The 20,176-nt window shown below is 42.1% G+C and overlaps 1 protein-coding gene across 24 annotated transcripts in view; it reads left to right on the top strand.

The window, feature by feature from the left end:
- Nucleotides 1–20,176, top strand: part of PTK2 (protein tyrosine kinase 2) — a 1,447,287-nt gene that overhangs the window by 1,381,432 nt on the left and 45,679 nt on the right. For 18 of the 24 annotated variants that reach the window (XM_029592091.1, XM_029592099.1, XM_029592089.1 and 15 more), the window contains 2 exons: nucleotides 7,275–7,283; nucleotides 18,518–18,673. In XM_029592091.1, the coding sequence (XP_029447951.1) occupies nucleotides 7,275–7,283; nucleotides 18,518–18,673 (165 nt within the window). The remainder of the gene's footprint in view (nucleotides 1–7,274; nucleotides 7,284–18,517; nucleotides 18,674–20,176) is intronic. The other 6 variants (XM_029592111.1, XM_029592092.1, XM_029592095.1 and 3 more) reach the window with 1 other exon arrangement.

The raw sequence follows: 20,176 nt of genomic DNA, 5'->3' as shown, positions 1-20,176 counted from the left end.
AGGCAGACAAGGACTGGAACATGCTGGGCAATGAAGGCTGGAACAGGCAGGACAACAAAGATGGAAAGCAACACGCACTACTGAACGTAGCTGACCTGTTGCTGAGACATCAGGTGAGCATCCAGGCTGTCTTATACTGAGAGGCTGGTGACATCATCTAAAGGCACCGCAGGGGTTTCCCCCACCTCAGACCCTTTAAATCCCTGAGTATCGACACGCATGCACTCTAGGGGAGCCATCAGCAGCCTGCCACTCTGTGAGGGATTTTGTCAAGCAGCCAAGTTGAGGAAGGTGTTACAGCATCCTCCCACGCTAGGAGGGAGTGAGGCCAGCTGTGAAGTTAAGGGCAGTGGTTCACTGGAGCAGCCCGCAGAACGCCAAACACAACAGCAACCCTCCTCTTAAGCCTTCCTCCCCCTCCCCCCCCCCCCCCCCCCCCGGCTTTGGGTTTTCTAGTATACCGTTGATTAAAGTTCTTTAAGAGGTTGGGATCAAATATGTTAGATGATGGCTCTCATGAATTTTCTCCCTAGCTATAGTTCTTCCAGGAAATCAAATACTCTATTCTCTTGCCCCTCCGGTGGAAATCCAGGATTTCTTGGGCTTTGAATATTGCGACTAAGTCAGCAACAACCTCCCAGGGTTCTGGCAGCACTGTGGAGTGCCAAGAACCTACTACAGGCTTAAGCAGAGAGACCTGAAACATGTTATGGATTTTTAAAGTAGGCAGCAGCTTGAGCTGGTACATGACAGGACCCACTTGCCGTAACAGTTTAAAAAGCCCAGTGAAGCACAATGCCAAACACATTGAGGGAAGCTGCAGGCGTAAGGGTCGGGTTCTTTTCCAAACCTTCTCACCTGTCTTCAGGCATCTGCCAACGTCTTGAATCGCGTGGCAGCTTTTTCAATCAACAGATTGGTTTGTTCCCATAAATTATGTAATTCTTGTGCCGATTGTTGAGCCGCAAGTGAAGGAACTGTCATGGGGTAATGGCAGTGGAGGCAGGGGCTGTTTCCCATAAACCAGCTGGAAAGGAGAAAAGCCAGTGACTGCATTAATGTGTGTGTCGTGGGAAAATTCAGCCCAAGGCAAGAGGGTAGCCAAGTTGTCCAGGTGCTCATTATTATAAGAGCAGAGGAATGTTTTAAGAGTTTGGTTAGTATGCTCCACTTCCTGTTCCCTGCAAATGATAGGCTGTTGTATAGTCAAGCATGATACCAAACGTCTTGCAGAGAGAGAGCACCAGTATCACGCATTAACCTGGACTCCTCTATCCGATAGAATATGTTTTGGTAAGCCATTTAAGCGGAAGACTTGGAGAGTGAAAAGACTTGCTAATTCTGGGACAGAAGGAAGACCAGGCAATGAGACGAAGTGTGCCATCTTGGAGAACCGATCAATTGCCACACATTTCACAGTGGTGCTGTTAGAGACAGGGAGGTCCACAATAATGTCCGTGGACAAGTGGGTCCAGGGTTCCCTGGGGGCTAGCGATAGCTGTAATAGCCCCCAAGGTCAGCCATGTTAAAGCTTTTTCCTATGCGTAGGTGGGACACGAGTCGATATAGGTCTTAATATCCTGCTGCATTTGGGGCCACCAGTAGTGCTGTTGAAACAGTTCAAAGGTTCGTGCCCATCCAGGGTGATCTCCTACATGGGAGTCATGGGCCCATTTTAACACTTTTTCTCACACAATCTGGAAGGCACTACCATCTTCCCTGGAGGGACAAATACCGTTGTCACTAGGAGTATTTTAGCAGGATTGATGATATGCCTTGTAGGTTCCGGAATGTTCTTGGTCAGAAAAGAATTGCAGAGGGCATCTGCTTGTTGATTCTTGAGCACAGAGTAATATCTCAATTTAAAAATCGAAGCCGGCAAAGAACAAGGACCAGTGGGCCTGTCTAACATTGAGCTGCTGATTTTGATGAGTGTTCAAGGTTCTTGTGGTGATGTGATGTTGAGCCGCCTCAATAAGATGATGTCATTCTTCTAGAGCCAACTTGTCTGCCAAGAGCTCCCAATCTCCAATACTGTAGTTGCATTCAGCCGAGGAGAATTTCTTGGAGAAAAAGGAATACGTATAAAACACCCCTTCAGAGTTGTGTTGGCTGAGGACAGCCACTACCCCAAGGGTAGAGGCCTCTACCTTTCGAATGAAGGACCATGTGAAATCTGGGTTGTGTAAGCAAAGGTGTCTTTTAATTTATGGAAAACCTCAATAGCCTCTGGCGGCCAGTCCTTGATGTTAGTGCCCTTACAGTTAAGGATGGTAAGGGAAGCTTCCAAGGAGGAGTAGTTAAGTATAAACTGGCGGTAATAATTAGCAAACTCCAGGAACCTTTGTAAACCTTTGAGCCCCACCGGGCGAGGCCACTCCATGATGGCTTTTGCAGGATCCATCGGAAATCTGTCTCTTGAGACTATGTACCCAAGGAAGGGCAGTTCCTCTTACTCAAAGAGACATTTCTCCAGTTTGGCATAGAAGTTATTTTTGCGAAGGCACTACAGGATGGTTTGAACATCAGTATGATGGGAGCTCAATGTCTGGGAAATAAATCAGTTTGTCATCCAAGTATACAACCATGCAGGTGTACAGCAGGCTCTGAAATTTCTCGTTGACCATTTTCTGGAAGACTGCCGAGGCGTTGCAAAACGCAAAGGGCATGACCAAACACTTGTGCCTTTCGCGGGTGTTAAAAGTGGTCTTCCATTCAACACTAGCCTTGATGTGGATGAGACTGTATGCACCCCTGAGGTCAAGTTTCGTGAACATCTTAGTGCCCTTTAGGAAATCAAAGAGCTCGGTTATTAAAGACACAAGGGTATCTGTCTTTCCTGGTAATGACATTCAGGCAGTGGTAGTCGATACATGGTCTGAGAGATCCATCTTTCTTCGCAACAAAGAAGAAATCAGCTCCTGCTGGAGAAGAGGAAGGCTTGGTGAATCCACGGGCCAGATTTTCTTGGATGTAGGCCGACATGGCCTGAGTCTCGGGCATAGATAGAGGGAAATCCGGCCCCATGGCAGCGTAGCTCTGGCAATGAGCTCGATTCCACAGTCATATGTACTGTGAGGTGGCAGGACCTCAGCACTCTTCTTGGAAAAGACAACTTTATAATCTTTATATTGTGATGGTAGTCCCAGAAGTGCAGAAGCCATGGTTACCAGGTGAGATGGTTCTATGGGTACCAAACAGGAGTTTGTACATCCGCACCCTCAGTGGGTGAGCTTCAAGGTGGCCCAATCAAAGTGAGGTTATTGAAGCCACAGCAGACTAAATATAATGGGGTTAACAGGTCTAGGGCTAACATAGAAGCTGGTCTTCTCAGGGTGCAGGAGACTAATGCATAGGATCCTGGTTACGCTCCTGGAGAAACACATTGGGCCCAGTTCCAGTGTGGCTGGCAAGAGGAGGTGAGGAGCCAGAACAGTAAGGCCTAGGGTCATTTCCCCAAATGACCTTAGGTATTAATGTTTCCCGACCTCTCAGAACAGTAAGCCAAGAGATGGCCCCGAGCCACGCAGCAGAAACCGAGGCTCTGTTGCCTGTGATGAAGTCTCTCTCTTGGGGCTAGATGGCTGGCCCAACTGCTTCAGTTCTTCCGGAGAAGAAAGAGGGGTCATGTGGCAGTAGCCGGTGAGATCAGACAATGGAAGCGAGGTGCCAAAGAGACGTTTCTGTATGCCAGGCGAGTCTCCTGGAGCCTTTTCTTCAAGCATCTATCTTGCCTTTAGGGCAATGATGGCTTCCAATGAGGTAAGGAGCTCCCTGGCAGCAAGCTCATCCTGAAAGGCCTTCCAAGAAAATGGCAGCCAGGCTGTACTTCAGCCAATTTAATTTAGAGGCCAGGATCCTAAACTCCACCAAATACTCACCTAGGATTCGGGAGCCTTGGAGAAGGTGGAGTAGATCGGAAGCCATTGCAGTTGCTCAACCTGGCTCCTTAAAGACGAAACAAAATCATTCCATAAACTGTTGGAGGTCATGAAAAATGGAGTCCCCAGAGGGGGGGAGTCCCAGGCCAGCATTGTTCCATATAGTAAGGAAAGAATATAAGTAGTTTTAGTTTGGTCATCAGGGAACAGTGGAGCCTGCAGCTGAAAGTGCACCCTGCGCTGGTTGAGGGATACCCTGCAGCTGGCAGCTGAGGAATAGGCCAACTGGGCGCTGGAGGAAGTAATGGCACTGCTACAGGTGGAGACAATGCAGCATCTAGAGTCAGGGCATCCAAGTGCATTGTGAGGCAGTCCATTGCTGTGGCCAGGAGCTCCAAGGTAACCTGTTGATCATGCAACCTGCTAGCAATGCCAGGGATGTCTTGGAATAAGGTCAATTCCGTGAGTCCATGACCTCATCAAACTGTTGTATCTGTGGACCCTTGGGCTGAGGTGAGATTGGGTGTATCTGCAGGGAGGAGCCCAGTAGGTCCTCTCTGTCAGCAGATAGACCCAGGCAAAGCAGAGACTAGTCAGGGACTTCACTTTTATCAGCCCACATTCCCCTCTGGTTTGAGTGCTGGGCAAAGCAGGACTTAGGCAAGGGTCTCTGCTGATGACTGGAGAGGTGGTCCAAGGCCAGGCTAGGGTCATAGGCAAGCAACAAACAGTTCAGGCAAGGGTCAAAACCAAGCATCCATCCAAGGAAGAGGGACTGATAGGGCTGAAACAGGTAGGCAAGGCAGGAGCAATTCAGACAGGCGAGGACTGGAATAGTCTGGGCAACGAGGACTGGAACAGGTAGGACAACAAAGATGGGAAGCAACACTCACTACTGAACGTAGCTGGACCTGTTGCTGAGGCACCAGGTGAGCATTCAGGCTGTCTTCTTATAGTGAGAGGCTAGTGACATCATCTAAGGGCACCGCAGAGGTTTCCCCACCTCAGGCCCTTTAAATCCCTGCGCATCAGCATGCATCAGCTATAAGGGAGCCATCAGCATCCTGCCACACCGATAGGGGATGGCATCATGCAGCTGCTTCAGGGAAGGTTTCGTGCCGGGAGGAGGTGCGGCATGCCTGGCCATTAAGGTAAGTGCAGCGGTTCACAGGAGCAGCCCACAGACCACTGAACACAATATTTTCATGTTTTCCTTATTAAAAACTCAAAAATTACATTTTAAAAAAAATCCTAGAAAAAATTTCTAGCTATATTTTTAACAAGGATGTCTTTATTAGCTATGTTTTGCTTTTCCAGTGATGTGTGGTGGTATTTGTAGAAAAAGAAATTCCACAAATAATTTTTGTAACATTGTTAAAGTAACAGTATTTCTTGAGTTACGTTGCTACTCAGAAATCACCTGAATGCTAACCATGAATATGTAGAAGTAAGGTCTAGTGTTATATGACAGCAGGAGAGAATAATATCTAAAATAAGTTTCTTTTGGCAAAGGTTTTTGGGCTTTCCGGCATGCACTGTTAAGTGAGCTATACTTTGACCTATTGGAGGGTTTAGCAGAAAGCTATTATGGTAGTTGCTGATGCCCCTGATAGACTTCAGAGGACAGTGGCATGATACTGAAAAGGGAACAACTGTTTGCTTGGCACTTATCAAGCCCAAAGTTAAAAACTAAGGGGTACATATTCAGTCACTGTCTGGATAGTGAGGTTAGCTGGATAAACTTACCTGGCTAACTTTGGAAGTATAGTCAATAGTGCAAGCGCACTATTGAATATAGCTAGTTATCGTAAAGTTTGCTGGATAAATTTATCCCGTGAACTTTAGGACAGCTCTTTGGCGTGACCAGACTTAACCAGAAAAGTTCTGAATAACTTATCCAGCTAACTTAACTCCCAGAATGCTCCTAGGTTATGCAGCTAAATTTTAGTCAGATAATAACATAGGCTAAAATGTAGACGGATAAGGGCCCAAATATTCATTTAGCTGGATAACTAGTGATAACTAAATCTTCTGAATATGGACCTCTAAATATCTGTAACAAAAAACATACTTTAAAAATTGCAATTGTGTGCAAACGTTTAGGCACCCTTGGTCTTATTTTATATTTAAATGAATCTTTAAGTGAACAGAAGCTGGAACAACTCTTTAGAAGCTAATGTACCACAGTCAGTGAGGAAATTGAAGCTGAAAAGAAATTGAGTATTTCAGGAATACAATGATTTGAAACATAACTCAAAATCAAACATGAAGTACTTACAGTAAAGAAAAATTAGTGTTTTGGAATGGCCTTCTCAGTCCCCAGACTTGAGTATTATTGAAAATCAGTGAGATCATCTCAAACCTGCAGTGCATGCAAGGAAACCTAAGAATATTTTTGAGCTAGAAAAATTCTTCAGAGAAGAGTGGAAAAAATCCAAAAGCAAGAATAGCTGGCTGCAGGAAATATTTGGAAGCTCTTTTTTCTGTCCGAGGAGGTGTTACAAAGTACTGACTGAAAGGGTTCACAAACTTTTACGCATGCCATATTCACTGTTTGTTTGGAATCTGTTAAAAATTGCAAATAATTATGCTTTAAACTGTATAGAAAGGTCCATATTTAGTCACTGTCCATACAGCAACGTTGCTAGCTAATACTTTATCTGGCTAACTTTGGAAGTATATTCAATAGTGCAGCCACACTATTGAATATAGCCAGCTAAAGTTAGCCGGCTAACTTACGGACAGGTCTGTAAGCTATGTTTTCTGGCTAACTCTGAATATTGCAGTTAACCGGTATTTTATTACTGTATTTATTTATTTATTTATTTGTTGAGTTTTATATAACGTCATTCGGTAGAGCCATCATAACAGTTTACAAAAATATACATTTTTCTTAGCAGTTGTGTAACAGAAAAATGTATATCCTTAGGCAGCCTTTTAACTTCACTTACTTATTTTAATTGGGTAGGTTACCTCTTTAAAGGGCTAAGCAATATAATGGCCATATTTTAACTACTTTTTCACAATAAACACAACTCCCCACTTTAATGAGACCACATTTACCATTTTGCTTTTGGCTAGATTGATTGATTTTGTCAGGCTTTGCATGAGATCTTTGTGTTTTGCTGCATAAAACAAGCATGAGTGCATGGCAAACCTTATTTTCCCTGCAGGGATTTGCTCAGCAGGTTTTGTAAATGTGATGCTTTTGAAAGATTGGCTGGCAGCTAACATTATGAAGCAGTAATGTTAGAAATGAATTTCTTTATTGCAGCTTCAACTAGCCTCTTGTTTTTATTTAATTCTTGCTGCATTTATTAATATTGTGTTTCTTTTTTTCCCTTTCTTTGGTAAATTTTCTTTAACCTTCCCTCACATTCCGTTCAACACTAGCCATGGCGGGTAAGCACATTGTGTATGTGTGTGTAAACCATTATCTTGCATTGTCCTAGTTTCTTCTGCATGTGAGGTTACAAAAATTATAAGGGAAGTACAAATTATGTAAATCAGTTCATCCTTGACAGTAAAACATATTCCATGCATACAAAAACAAGATAGATATATGAAAAATCCTCTGCAGTACCACAATTTATTTTTAGCAAGACGTTCTCCACAGAGTTAAGAGAATTGAGTGAATTAGCGTTTTGATTAGGTTTTTTTTTTCATTGTGCTATATAGAATAATTGCACTGGAAAGAGTTATAAATGTTTTCAGCAGGTAACATTGCCAAGAACATAATTGCATCTAAGTAAAAATTATAAATCAAACAATTGAATACAAGATCCCCAAAACAACTCACAGACTAGGAAGTGAAAGCCATAACTTTTTACTTTCATTATCCGAACTCTCTAGATCAGCGGTTCTCAACCGGTGTGTCGCGACACACTAATGTGTCGCCAAGCACCGGCTGCTGTGTCGCGTGCTCCCGGTCTCTCCCGCTGCTCTTTCTTCCCTGCTGCCGTTGCCGCCGGGCTATCAACACATTCAAGCCCAGTGGGAACGGCAGCAGTGCTAAAAAAAAGCTGTGGCACTTGTGGCTGGCCTTTTCTTCTTCCCGCGCCTGCCCCCCCCCCCCCCCCCCCCCGTGACCCTGAACAGGAAGTGATACGCGGTGCGCGGGAAGGAGAAAGAGCAGTGCCATGTGATAAAGTAGCAGCGGCGGCTGCAGCATCGGCCCCCGAGCAATTGAAGCAGCCGGTAATCGGGAAAGGAGACAGCAGCATGAGCCTCCCGCGGCCGGGAGTCTTCTTGGCTTGCGGGGGCTGGAGGAGGAGGCTGCTGCAGCTACCATTTGTGCTCGGGGAGGGGCGGGGAAGAGGAAGTGAGTGAGAGAAAGAAGCAGCCAGCCTGCGAGTGATTGAGAGCATGAGTGTGAGTGAGAGAAACTGGTCAGAGAGCTGATGTATGTGTATATGTGAGAGACAATGAAAGTGACTGCTCAAGGAGATGACTGATGTGTATGTGAGAGTGTGAGACATTAGTCAGGGAGGTGACTGATGTGTGTGTGTGTGTGAGAGAGAGAAAAAGCATTAAAGTGAGAAATCTGGGTATGTGAGAAAGCATGGGCGTAAGAAGCCTGCTGTTGGGGGGGGGGGGTGGATGTGTGTGAAAGAAAACATGGGAGTGAGAAGCCTGATTATGTGAGAGAGTATTGGAGTGGGAAGCCTGTGTGTGTGTGCATGCATGAGAGAGAGAGAGACTGGTTGGTAAGGTGACGGTGTGTGTGTGAGAGAAAGAGACTGGTGTGTGTGAATGTAAGAGAAAGAATGTGATTCAGGGAATGAGAAGCCTGTGCACGTGGAGAGCGAGCATGGAAATGAGAGAGAGACTGGTGTGTGTGTGTGTAACAGAAAGTGATTATGGGAATGAGAAGCCTGTGCATGTGAAGAGAGTAAGCATGGGTGTGAGAAATCTGGGTGTGTGTGAGACACAGCATGGGAGGGAGAAGCCTGATTATGTGAGAGAGAGAGCATGGGAGTGGGAAGCTTGTGTGTGTGTGCATGCATGAGAGCGAGAGACTGGTTGGTAAGGTGACGGTGTGTATGAGAGAAAGAGACTGGTGTGTGTGAATATGAGAGAAAGAATGTGATTCAGGAAATGAGAAGCCTGTGCAGTGGAGAGCGAGGATGGAAATGAGAGAGACTGGTGTGTGTGTGTATGTATGTGTGTGTAACAGAGAGAAAGTGATTATGGGAATGAGAAGCCTGTGCATGTGAAGAGAGTGAGCATGGGAGTGAGAAACCTGTGTGTGTGTGAGACACAGCATGTGAGGGAAAAGCCTGTATATGTAAGACAGAACAGGGAAGTGGGAAGCCTGTGTGTGTATGCATGAGAGCGATCAGGTGACTAGTGTGTGTGTGTGTGTGTGAGTGAGAAAGAAAGTGATTTTGGGAATGAGAAGCCTGTGCATGTGGAGAGAACAAGCATGGGAGTGAGAGACTGGTGAGTGTGTATGAGACAGAGAGAGTGATTATGAGAGTGAGAAGCCCGTATATGTAAGTAGAACACGGGAGTGGGAAGCCTGTGTGTGTGTATGGCATGAGAGAAACTGTTCAGGAAGGTGACTGGTGTGTGTGTCAAAGACTGTTTGGGAGATGATTGGTGTGTGAGAGACAGAAACTGGTCATGGGGGCATGACTGGTATGGTGTGTGTGTGTGAGAGACATGGGCATTAAGGAAGAGGACCATGAGTATAGAGCTTAGCCTCTACTGCTGCTTCTGCTGTGTGCTACGGCCTGCATGGAAGAGGAGTAGGAGAGCTGCTGGAGGGGGGTAAGTAAAGGTGGCTTTTTAAGTTTATTTTTCTTGATTGACTGCCATTTTAATTATTTAATATTATGTGATGTGTCTGCTTTTTTTGAAATATTTTATTGGTGTTTGGAGAATTTTTAATAGTTTTTATGAGTTTTTAATTGTTGGATGTTATTCTGTTCATAGCTGTTTAGAAACATTTATTCTGCTTATTAGTATAGTTTTACAATTATTTCTGTGTGGGGATCTATAGCTGCTTGCTAGTTCTGTTTTCCTAATAAGAGGTGTATTGGTTTTTAGGACCTGATTTAATATTTATAGTGTTGCCTTTTCATAGATAGGGTTGCTCCTGTTTGAGTGTATTCTATAATACAGGTGTAACTGTGTGCGGATTAGTTTATGTGCATTACTACAGATCCTGGGAGTATGTTAGGTCGGTTCTGTGTCTGTTACCGAGATGAGATATTTTACTAGCATGTAAGCGTTTTATCAGTCTTATTTGTTGTGTTTTCTCAAGAGGATATGCATTGGTGGTAAACTGCTGTCTTTTCATAAGTAGGGCTATTGAGCCTGGAAGTAGAAGGAGTTTGAGTTGCTGTTACTGAGATGACACCAGAACCAGAATATCTTTTTTGTAGGGTGAATTGTATGGGGAATGTCATAATTCTGCTTTACATCCATTATTGTGGGTCAGGGGGGTTCCCGTGGATGCAAACTGTACTTTTACATCTAGCCCCGTGACGATCATGGGTCAGTGTGTCACGCATGTGAGAACCATCTGTCAGGTATGTCCCGACAGAAAAAAGGTTGAGAACCACTGGCTTAGAGAATAAAAGTAAACCAGACCAACTAAAAATAATTACCGCAAAGATCTAAACATGCTACCAATCAAGCTCCCCCAGAAATTTACCTAACTTTTTGTTCTATTTGCACATAACAAAAATTTGACCTAAATAATTTACTCTTCCCTTCCTGGAACAAAGCAGTATTTTCTCTAACTCATGACTTGTAATATTTCCTAATCTTCTTATCTATGATCTCTAATAGACCTAGGGGCAGATCTTAAAACATACGGGCGGAAGTAGATTTGTTTGCGCAATGCGGCACGAACAAATCTACGCCCAATTTTATAACATGCGCACGCTGCTGCACGCATGTTATAAAATCCAGGGTCGGCGTGCGCAGGAGGGGGTGCACAATTGTGCAACCTGTGCATGCCGAGCCAAGCAGCCTGGCTGTGTTCCCTCCAAGGCTACTCCAAAATCAGAGCGGCCTCGGAGGGAACTTTTTTCCGGCCACCCCCCACCTTCCCCTCCCTTCCCCTACCTAACCCACCCCCCAGCCCTAATTAAACCCCCCCCCCCCCCCACCTTTGTGAGAAAGTTACGCCTGCGCGTGCTGGCAGGCCAGGCCCCAACACAGGCTGCTGTGTCAGGGCACTCGACTACGCCCCCCCGGACATGCCCCGGACCGCAGCCCCACCCCTGGACTGCCCATTTTTCGAAGCCCTGGGACATACGCGCGTCCCGGGGCTTGCATGCGCTGCCGAGCCTATGCAAGATAGGCTCGGCGCGCGCAAGGGGAGGCAGGGGTAGGTTTTCGGGGGTTGCACGCAACCCTTTGAAAATCTACCCCCTACTGTTTATTTTAATTTTAGTCAGAATCAAGCAAACTTCACAACTTAGAAAGAAATAGTTTAGTTACACAAATTACAGACCTCATTTTCTTACCCAGTGCCAAGTCCCTCTTTCAGAAGCTGATTGGGATACACTCAACTGAGCAGCTAATATGGTGTGTTTAAAATTATCAAATAAAGTGGGAAAACAAGCACTCTTTGTATGATTCAAAACCAATTACTAATCTGCATCGTAAGACTTCTTCTTTAAAAATATTTGTAAGTGACTGTGTTGGAATTGTAAGCATGTTTAGGGGTGCAGGGATATGTCTGTTACAAGACACTGCTAGCTGCCCTCCTACCTTACTTGTGATCCTAAGTCAGGGAAAAGACAACTTGTATTCTCCTCAGAAATAGACTTTTATTTATCAGATATGACAGGACATAGCATTTAGAAAATAACAATTCCTATCTCTAACATTCTGGCCACTAAGCACCAGCTTTCCCTAAAAAAAATGTTCTGTATCATAGGTGGTGGTAAAACATGCCATAAACCTTAGCCTGCTTAATATGTTAATACATAGGGCTAACTTACCCTGGGTCCAGAGTTCAGGCGATATCTCTGTTCACCTCTGAAGCAGGCTCCATCTGAAGAGCTGGAGAAATGTGGGCAAGGGAGAAGCTTACTTCCTGGGCTTGTAACTGGCAGAGCAGGCAGGCTGTCAAGGAAGGAGACTAGCTCTGGTGCTTGCCTGCTGTCTGAGCTTCTTCTCACCCTTCACAGTCTATGACTCTCACTCTCCGCACCTGAGCCTGGTCTCTTCTCTCCAATCACCTGGCGACACCTAGTCTCGATAGGGAGAGCGGGTGTGCTTCTGGCCCCCCTTTCGCTTTCAGGGACTTCTCGGCACAGGTTCTCACTCTCCGAGTTTTCTCCGAGGGTTTGTGTTCTTTCTCCCTCTTTTTTCTCTCCGTTTCTTTTTCAGGGGGTCCTTCACTTGCCTTTCTCCTTCTTTTGGTTTCAGGGTCACTCTCCTAGGGGTCTGTTGCTTCAGCTTTTTTTTCCCTTCCTTGCCCCCCTGTCTTATACTTTCCAGCTGATAAATATGCATGAGCTCATGCATAACCACATGGTGTGTGGAGGGTCTTTTGCTGCATTGCAGGTCTTTTTTCCCCCTCCCCATTACTTTGGGAGGGTTTCAGCCACGTTGCATGTCCTTTTCCCCCCTCCCATTCCTTTCAGGGGAGAATTGCCACATCTGTATGCCAAGCTGTGTGTCCCTTCCTTCCAAGGGTGGGGGTCTTTATGACCATGACTCCTGCTTATGCTTTAGTCATATTGTCACTCTGTCTGGTTTCTTTATTTAAACAGGCCCCTACAAACAAGCACATCTGATAAGGTACCCTTAAGTGTATCAGGACAAGGCCTCTTCATTTTCCACAGAGACAAGGTTTTAAAGTTCACCTGGGCATGCTATGACAGTGTCTGGGACCTGTCAGTATTTGGCCTGTACATTTCTTGGCTGTATGGTTCATATTGGTGTTTCATTGGTAAACATGAGATATTTCCCTACAGAATCATCGATGGATAAGTGATACTACACTTATTCCATTATTACTTCTACAGTATGCATGTTCAGTTGCCAAACAGTTATAAATTTTGTGAAATGGAAAACTGTATGTGTAGCTAATTACCAAACACAATTATTAACCTTTTATAAGTCAGAAATCATGATTAAAGTTTAACTTCTTATATCTCATATATCTTGTTCATTTTCTCAAAATATATACTGATTACTTCTATTTGCTCAAGGCTCAAAAAATATATACTCCAAAAACGAAGGCTTACTTCTCAGCCCATTAAAGAGGCTCACCAATATTCTGGTTTAAAAGGTTTGCTTACAATAACCAATAGTTCTCAATTTCAAAGCGAGTATCATCAAGAATTATGTTATCAGTTAACAATAATGTCCAGCACAAGGGTCACATTGTCTCATTTTCCCATAAAATTATCCTATGTCACATGCACACCATGAATCCTTCTTCTTGACTCCTTTAGTTTCTTTCTAACCAGCTTCCTCATTCTTTCATACTCACCCTTCTTCAAATTCAAAAAAACCACTGCTGTTTGTCCCAGAATTTTTATTCCAATATGTATATCAGATTTGATCATATTGTAGTCACTGTTGCTCAGCGCTTTCACCATTTTTAACCCCTGTACAAGATCCTGCATTCCACTGAGGACCAGGTCTAAAGTAACATCTTATCTCATAGGCTTTCGAACCAACTACTCCAAGAAGTAGTCATTTGTAGTATCTAGAAATCTCACCACTCGTGCATGACCTGAGGAGACATCCCTCACTATTATGGTGTCCCCCACTTTGCTGGCTTGCAAGATCTAGATACATTCCCTCATTCATTTCTACCATCTGATCTGGAGGGCGTTAGTATATCCCTACTACTAAATTTCTCCTATGCTTCCTTGGAATTTCTATCCATAGGAATTTGAGACTGCGGCCAGTATCCTTTTAAAGTTTTACCTTGCTTGACTAAATGCCAGTCCTGACAAGAATGGCTACCCCATCCTGGGTCAACTCCTCCTATCAAAAAAGAACTAAGACAATTTCCACAACACCAAACTATGCACAAAAAAAGGAATTCATCAATACTCATAACACTGGTTACATGTATTGGGTATAGAACTTATAGATTTCTAACTACAACCAGACCTCATATAACAATTTGGAGAGTTTATTTTGTGCTTACTCTCACAATCAAGTATACCACATATACCTAATTTTGTGTGTGTATTGTGGTTCCTTTTAGATTTTTCAATCATCGGTCATGGTTGTATGCTCTTATTTCAAAAACATCTTTTTTTGTTTTTGTTTTTTTTTAATTTTTTAATTTTAATTTTACATTTTTTTTATCCATTTCTTAAATGTTTAAAGAGCTTTAAATATACAAATCACTTATCTTTTGACTTGAGTGATCAAAAAACGCTGAGATCATGAGCTCTGTGCCCAAACGCTGAAATGCTAGATCAGTCGTTGAGTAACTGTTGAAGTTGGGTGATAATGGAGAAATGCTGAAAAAGAAATTGCAATGCCCCTGAAGAAGCAACAAAGAAACACGAGCCGTGTTGGGCATAGAATCTAGCATTTCAGCGTTTGGGCACAGAGCTCATGATCTCAGCGTTTTTTGATCACTCAAGTCAAAAGATAAGTGATTTGTATATTTAAAGCTTTTTAAACATTTAAGAAATGGATAAAAAAAATTTAAAATGAAAAATTTAAAATGAAAAAAAATTTTTTTTAAAAAATACAAAAAAAGATGTTTTTGAAATAAGAGCATACAACCATGACCGATGATTGAAAAATCTAAAAGCAACTACAACACACACACAAAATTCGGTATATGTGGTATACTTGATTGTGAGAGTAAGCACAAAATAAACTCTCCAAATTGTTATATGAGGTCTGGTTGTAGTTAGAAATCTATAAGTTCTATACCCAATACATGTAACCAGTGTTATGAGTATTGATGTAATGTTATACACGGTTTAGCAGTTCATTGGAGAATTACTGCCAAAAAAAGGAATTGTCATATCAAAAAAAGGAATTGTCATATCAAAATGTCTTATATTAGATTGCCGTTTTCCAAAAATGTGAATATTTTAAGTATATAGCCGCATCATCAAGCCTGACAGCGTGTTCTCTGTGACTTCAAAAAGAGAGCCTCCTGGACCTCTAATCATCTGCGGCAAAAATTATATCCTTTTTTTTTTTTAATCAATTTTGCAATTTTTCTATTTAATGTTTATATTCAATATTCAATCTTCAAATCAATAGCACTACCGTTGTCAAAGTTGTTGTAATTTAAACCAAGCTCAACATACGGCCGAAGTTTCGCAGCGCTAGCTGCTTCATCAGGAGCTGTAGTGCAAGCGCAGAATTCTTATCGAAAATCTGATCAATCTTTCTCTGTCAAATAGATTCCTGTATTGAAACAATTTTTATATATTTAGCAACTTTGGATATATAAATAAATAGTTTAATCACTTATCTGGGAACGGCAACAGTCAAACCTTAGAGCTGGACGAACACCGTCTCACAACATCTTTAGACAAGAAGAACAGAGACCATCTTTGCGTCAGACGCGGGCTTATAAACAGCTATCATCCAATCCAGACTTCACATGTCATTGCCAAATGTGACGTCAGTATCAATTTTTCTTTCACAGAAAAACGTTAAATTGAATTGAATTGAAGATTGAATATAAACATTAAATAGAAAAATCGCAAAATTGATAAAAACAAAAAAAAGGATATAATTTTTGCCGCAGATGATTAGAGGTCCAGGCGGCTCTCTTTTTGAAGTCACACAGAACACGCTGTCAGGCTTGATGATGTGGCTATATACTTAAAAAATTCACATTTTTGGAAAACGGCAATCTAATATAAGACTTTTTGATATGTCAACTCCTCCTATCACATCTGAAGGTCTTAAACCCTAGTATTGCTGTTTCCCACTGCTACATGATGCCAGATTTCCATGATGCTTACTAAGTCTGTATTCTCTCTCATCACTTTACACTCCAACTTGCCAATTTTGTTATTCAGGCTTCTTGCACTGGTATAAAGACTCTTTAGCATGCCCATGTTGTTTTAATCATACCTTGTCTTCCCTTTTCAATTTTTTTCTTTAGGTAACCCCAAACTGGTTCTTAAAGCTAGTACTTAATACCTATCATCCTCTGAGGAAAACCTGTTATTGCTTTTGGATCCATTATACCTGTAGGTACAAGACTCTGAAACACACTCTTCTGAGCATCTGTTGACTTTACCCCTACAATTTAGTTAGCTGCACTATTTCATTTTTTATTTGTATTTCCAGCAGCCTGATTCCATCCTAGTTAAGGTAGAGTTCTTCAGGACAGAATAAGCTCCCCCATTCCTCAGTTTCGTATGAATCTAAATCCCTCCTCTCTGGACTCTGCTGTCTCTGTGGCCCTGCATATGGAACAGATAGCATTTCGGAGAATGCTACTTTTGAGGTTCTGGATTTCAGTTTCATTCCTGATGGCCTAAATTTGTCTTCCAGAACCTCTCTGCTGTAATTCTGTATATCATTGGTACCATAACAGCATACTGCTCTCCAGAACTTTGCAAACTTCTGTCTCGGTATCACAATATATCTGCTACCCTTGCACCAGGTAGCCAAATCACTATGCGATCTTCATGACCACCAGCAACCCAAATATCTATATTTCTGATAATAGAATCGCCATTGACCACTGCGGGCTTAACCTTGTCCTCCTGAGCCCCTCCCTCAGGAGACGCATCCTTGGCATGAGAGGATATCTGTGCAAAGCTAATGCTTTCCTATGACTTACTTCTCCAAAGCTGCACTAGGGGGCTACCAGAGTGAAGGTAGGACTGCTGTGCAATGTCCCGATAGGCCTCACTTATATTCCTTTATAGCTCCCTAAGCTCCTCCAGATCTGCAACTCTGGCCTCCAGAGATCATATTTATTTCCTGAGTGTCACAGGTTCTTCGCAAATGATGCTCACATATGACCTTATTCCATCTAAGAGAGAATTGTTCATGTTGCCCTCGATGCAAAAGACTTGATAGTCCCTCTCTTATGCTGTATTTCTCTCTCCATAATAATAAATGTATGTAGCTGTTTTTGCCAGTTTAATTAGGGAGGCTTAGTTGTATTTCATTTATTTATTTTGACTTGTAGAATTAGCCAGTTACTTCATTATTCCAAATTGAAGTATTTAAGTTATCTAAATCCTGCCCCTTGGGAGGCGCTCTGTATAAGAGCAAAAGCCTCTGGGGTGGATGAGCTGTGGAGCAGGCTGTGTTGGAGCAACCACTTATCTCTTAAAAACGAAGAAATGAGGTGATACCCTAACTTCTCAGCTGATTCGCATGCAAGTACCCATGGCGGGATGGGCTCCACTGCAGCCCTGCTGTGCCGCCTCTTTCTTTGGGCCATGGCAGGATGGTCTCCACTGTGGCCCCATCAAAGCCGCCTCTTTCTTCAGGCTGCAGCAAAATGGGCTCCGCTATTGACTCATGGGTACTTTAATAATCATAGTTTTGCTGCAAAGTGAGGCAGCCACCGCAGGAATGTTTTGATTGGAACACTTTTTACCACTCCCAAAATTTTGCCGCCTAAGGCAGTCTCCTCACTCTGTTTCATTATAGAACTGCTCCTGATGTGATCCATTTATTTCAAAGAGAGATGCTTCCATTTTAAGTTTGATATATGAATCTTTTCAATAATGTTTTCCTAACATTGGTGGTGATCTCCCTAGATCCCAAACTTCCAGTTTAAATAAATAAGGATAATTTATTTTAATGAAATGCTTTATGTAAAACTTTAGCCTGGACATCACCTTTGACTATGGTCAAAAGATGTTCTCAAAGGAGTTGTGGCTAGTTTTTTTTTTTTTTTTTTACCTGTATCCTGCTGAAGTGATATTGTTGCTGTTATATGCACCACGACATGTGGATATATGAACAGAAATGAATCACAAAGGTAGTGATAGTAGTAGGTATGGTTAGTTGAAGATGGCTAAGCAAGTTCAGAGTAGCACAACGCCAGTTCTGCCACCAATATATGAAGCCTTGTAAGCCAGCTCTACAATTCATTATCAAAAGCTAAGTAGAACATAGTATAGAAATATCTAAAGTTTTCCGGCCATAATGATAGCAGCCCAGTATGGTTGCCCAGATGTCAGAACTTGTATGTGATCAATCTAGCCTTTGTTTTTCACAACATCACAAATTTATCCCTCAGATTTATGTAGTGTGAAAGAAATGAGGTATAATAGTTTACTCCCAAACTATCAAATCTTCAAAAAGAACTTCTTATGAAGTGATTGGAGGCTTATGCTGAGCTGGCACAACTAATCTGGAAACCCCATCAAATGCTTCTTGCCATATAATTAAGGATCTCCATATATTATTATGATTTGCGTTTTTAGAAATACATTTCTTCTATTTCAGGTTGGTTACTGTTTTCAGAATTAGAAACTTTTAACAAAAATATTGAAATCCAAAGTCGCTAGCTTCATTTATTCAAAAGGAATTTTGAGCACATTTAGGAAAGTATTTTCCTAAATTTTGTAATTTAAATTTCTGCTTTGAGATCTTTTGAACATGCAGTGTCTGTAGTTGTTTGGAAAGTTGTGTAATGCCATCTTTTGGCTAAAGAAAGAAAAATGACTTCTATGTTTTTTGTTTCATGTTTTCAGCTTCAGCCTCAAGAAATTAGCCCTCCCCCTACTGCCAACTTGGATCGTTCCAATGACAAAGTGTATGAGAATGTAACTGGATTGGTAAAAGCTGTCATTGAAATGTCTAGTAAGATCCAACCAGCACCTCCAGAGGAATATGTACCCATGGTGAAGGTAAGGTGGCCACATCTACCATGATTAGACTATAATCTCAGGAATTAGTTTATCTGCCTTTAATAGTTTCCTGAATCTAAAATAACCAAAAAATGAACAAGCAAAACTACGTGGAACACTGTTTAAAAGAGTGCAGAAATATACACAGCATGTACTGGATACCCAACAGCTCACAGAAAAATAGTTGAAGTGGCACAAGTTTGAAACTTAGGGGTCATAAGACTTACCAAAACTTCAAACCATGCTGCTATATGTTTATTCATTTTTCATATGCATTCTTCTATATACTTGCCTTTTGTAAGTAAAAATTGAGTTCTCCATGTTTCTGTATATAACTTTCACAACAGAAGCTCAGGTAGAAAATAGCACAGAACTCAACGTGGTCTTTGTCACCACCGAAAGGTTCAGAGCCAAAGCAGTTGGCACAAAGAGAAAAGGCACCAACCATATTGGTGCAGACATCATCACTATTGATTCTAATGCCAGAATCAGATACATCATCCTTATCCTTTCCATCAGACAACAATAAACTCGAACATGGAAAAAAGCAGACAGTTGCTTAGCAGCGCATGGTTTGGAGAGAGGTATCTGCAAAGTATCCCAGCAAACCAAGTAAGTTAGAATGTCCTAATAGAGAGGTGATTGTAAAAGCTGAAAAATTCCAGATTTATTTAAATCAGAGCGAATAAATATAATTCCAAACTACCCTTACCATCTGATAATAAACAGGTAGTGGGTACATACAAAGGTAGAAATACAAATCTACTTTAAAATGCCAGTATTTGAATGCCCGAAGTCTGAAAAATAAGACTGGAGAGTTACAATGTACAGCACTAAAGGAAGATATAGACAGGGAGGATAAGTTTTAAACAGCCACGTGGGAGTACATGCATGTGCATATACCGGCTCACGCCAAAGAATGCAGCCATTTTATAGAATATGCATGAATATGCGCTTGGTATAAAATAGCCTGTATATGCGTACATGCATACAGTTTTATATGGGCACATAAAAGTACACGCAAATTTATTTATTTATTTATTTAAAGGATTCTTATATACCGATAGCCGTTTGCACATCGTATCGGTTTACATATAACTAGGAACATATAAGCAGAGCCATATACATATAGGCTGAGCCCTTACATGGAACAGAAACAGAATGTATGAGAAACGGAACAGTAAAAACACTAAAATACATTAACTTTGGATAAGTATGTGTTACATATATATAAATATATAAAACTGTGAAACTATAATACAATGAAAAAGGTGAGCTATAATACAACAAGGTAGGACATTTTATGGTCATTCCATATTGACAAATTACTGGATAGAGAAGAATGGAAGGTGGAATAAATGGACAGTTAATATAACGGTGAGGAGAGCGATCGAGAAAGAAAAATAAGGCAAGAACAGGGGGTACTGATGTAGGGAGAAAGGGGAGGCTGCTACTGTTATATTAACTCAAAGCTGAGGTTCAGAAGATATCCGGAGACGCAAG

Source organism: Rhinatrema bivittatum, chromosome 2, assembly GCF_901001135.1.
Source record: "Rhinatrema bivittatum chromosome 2, aRhiBiv1.1, whole genome shotgun sequence".
Lineage (NCBI taxonomy): Eukaryota > Metazoa > Chordata > Amphibia > Gymnophiona > Rhinatrematidae > Rhinatrema > Rhinatrema bivittatum.
This window is presented reverse-complemented; position numbering and strand designations above follow the sequence as displayed.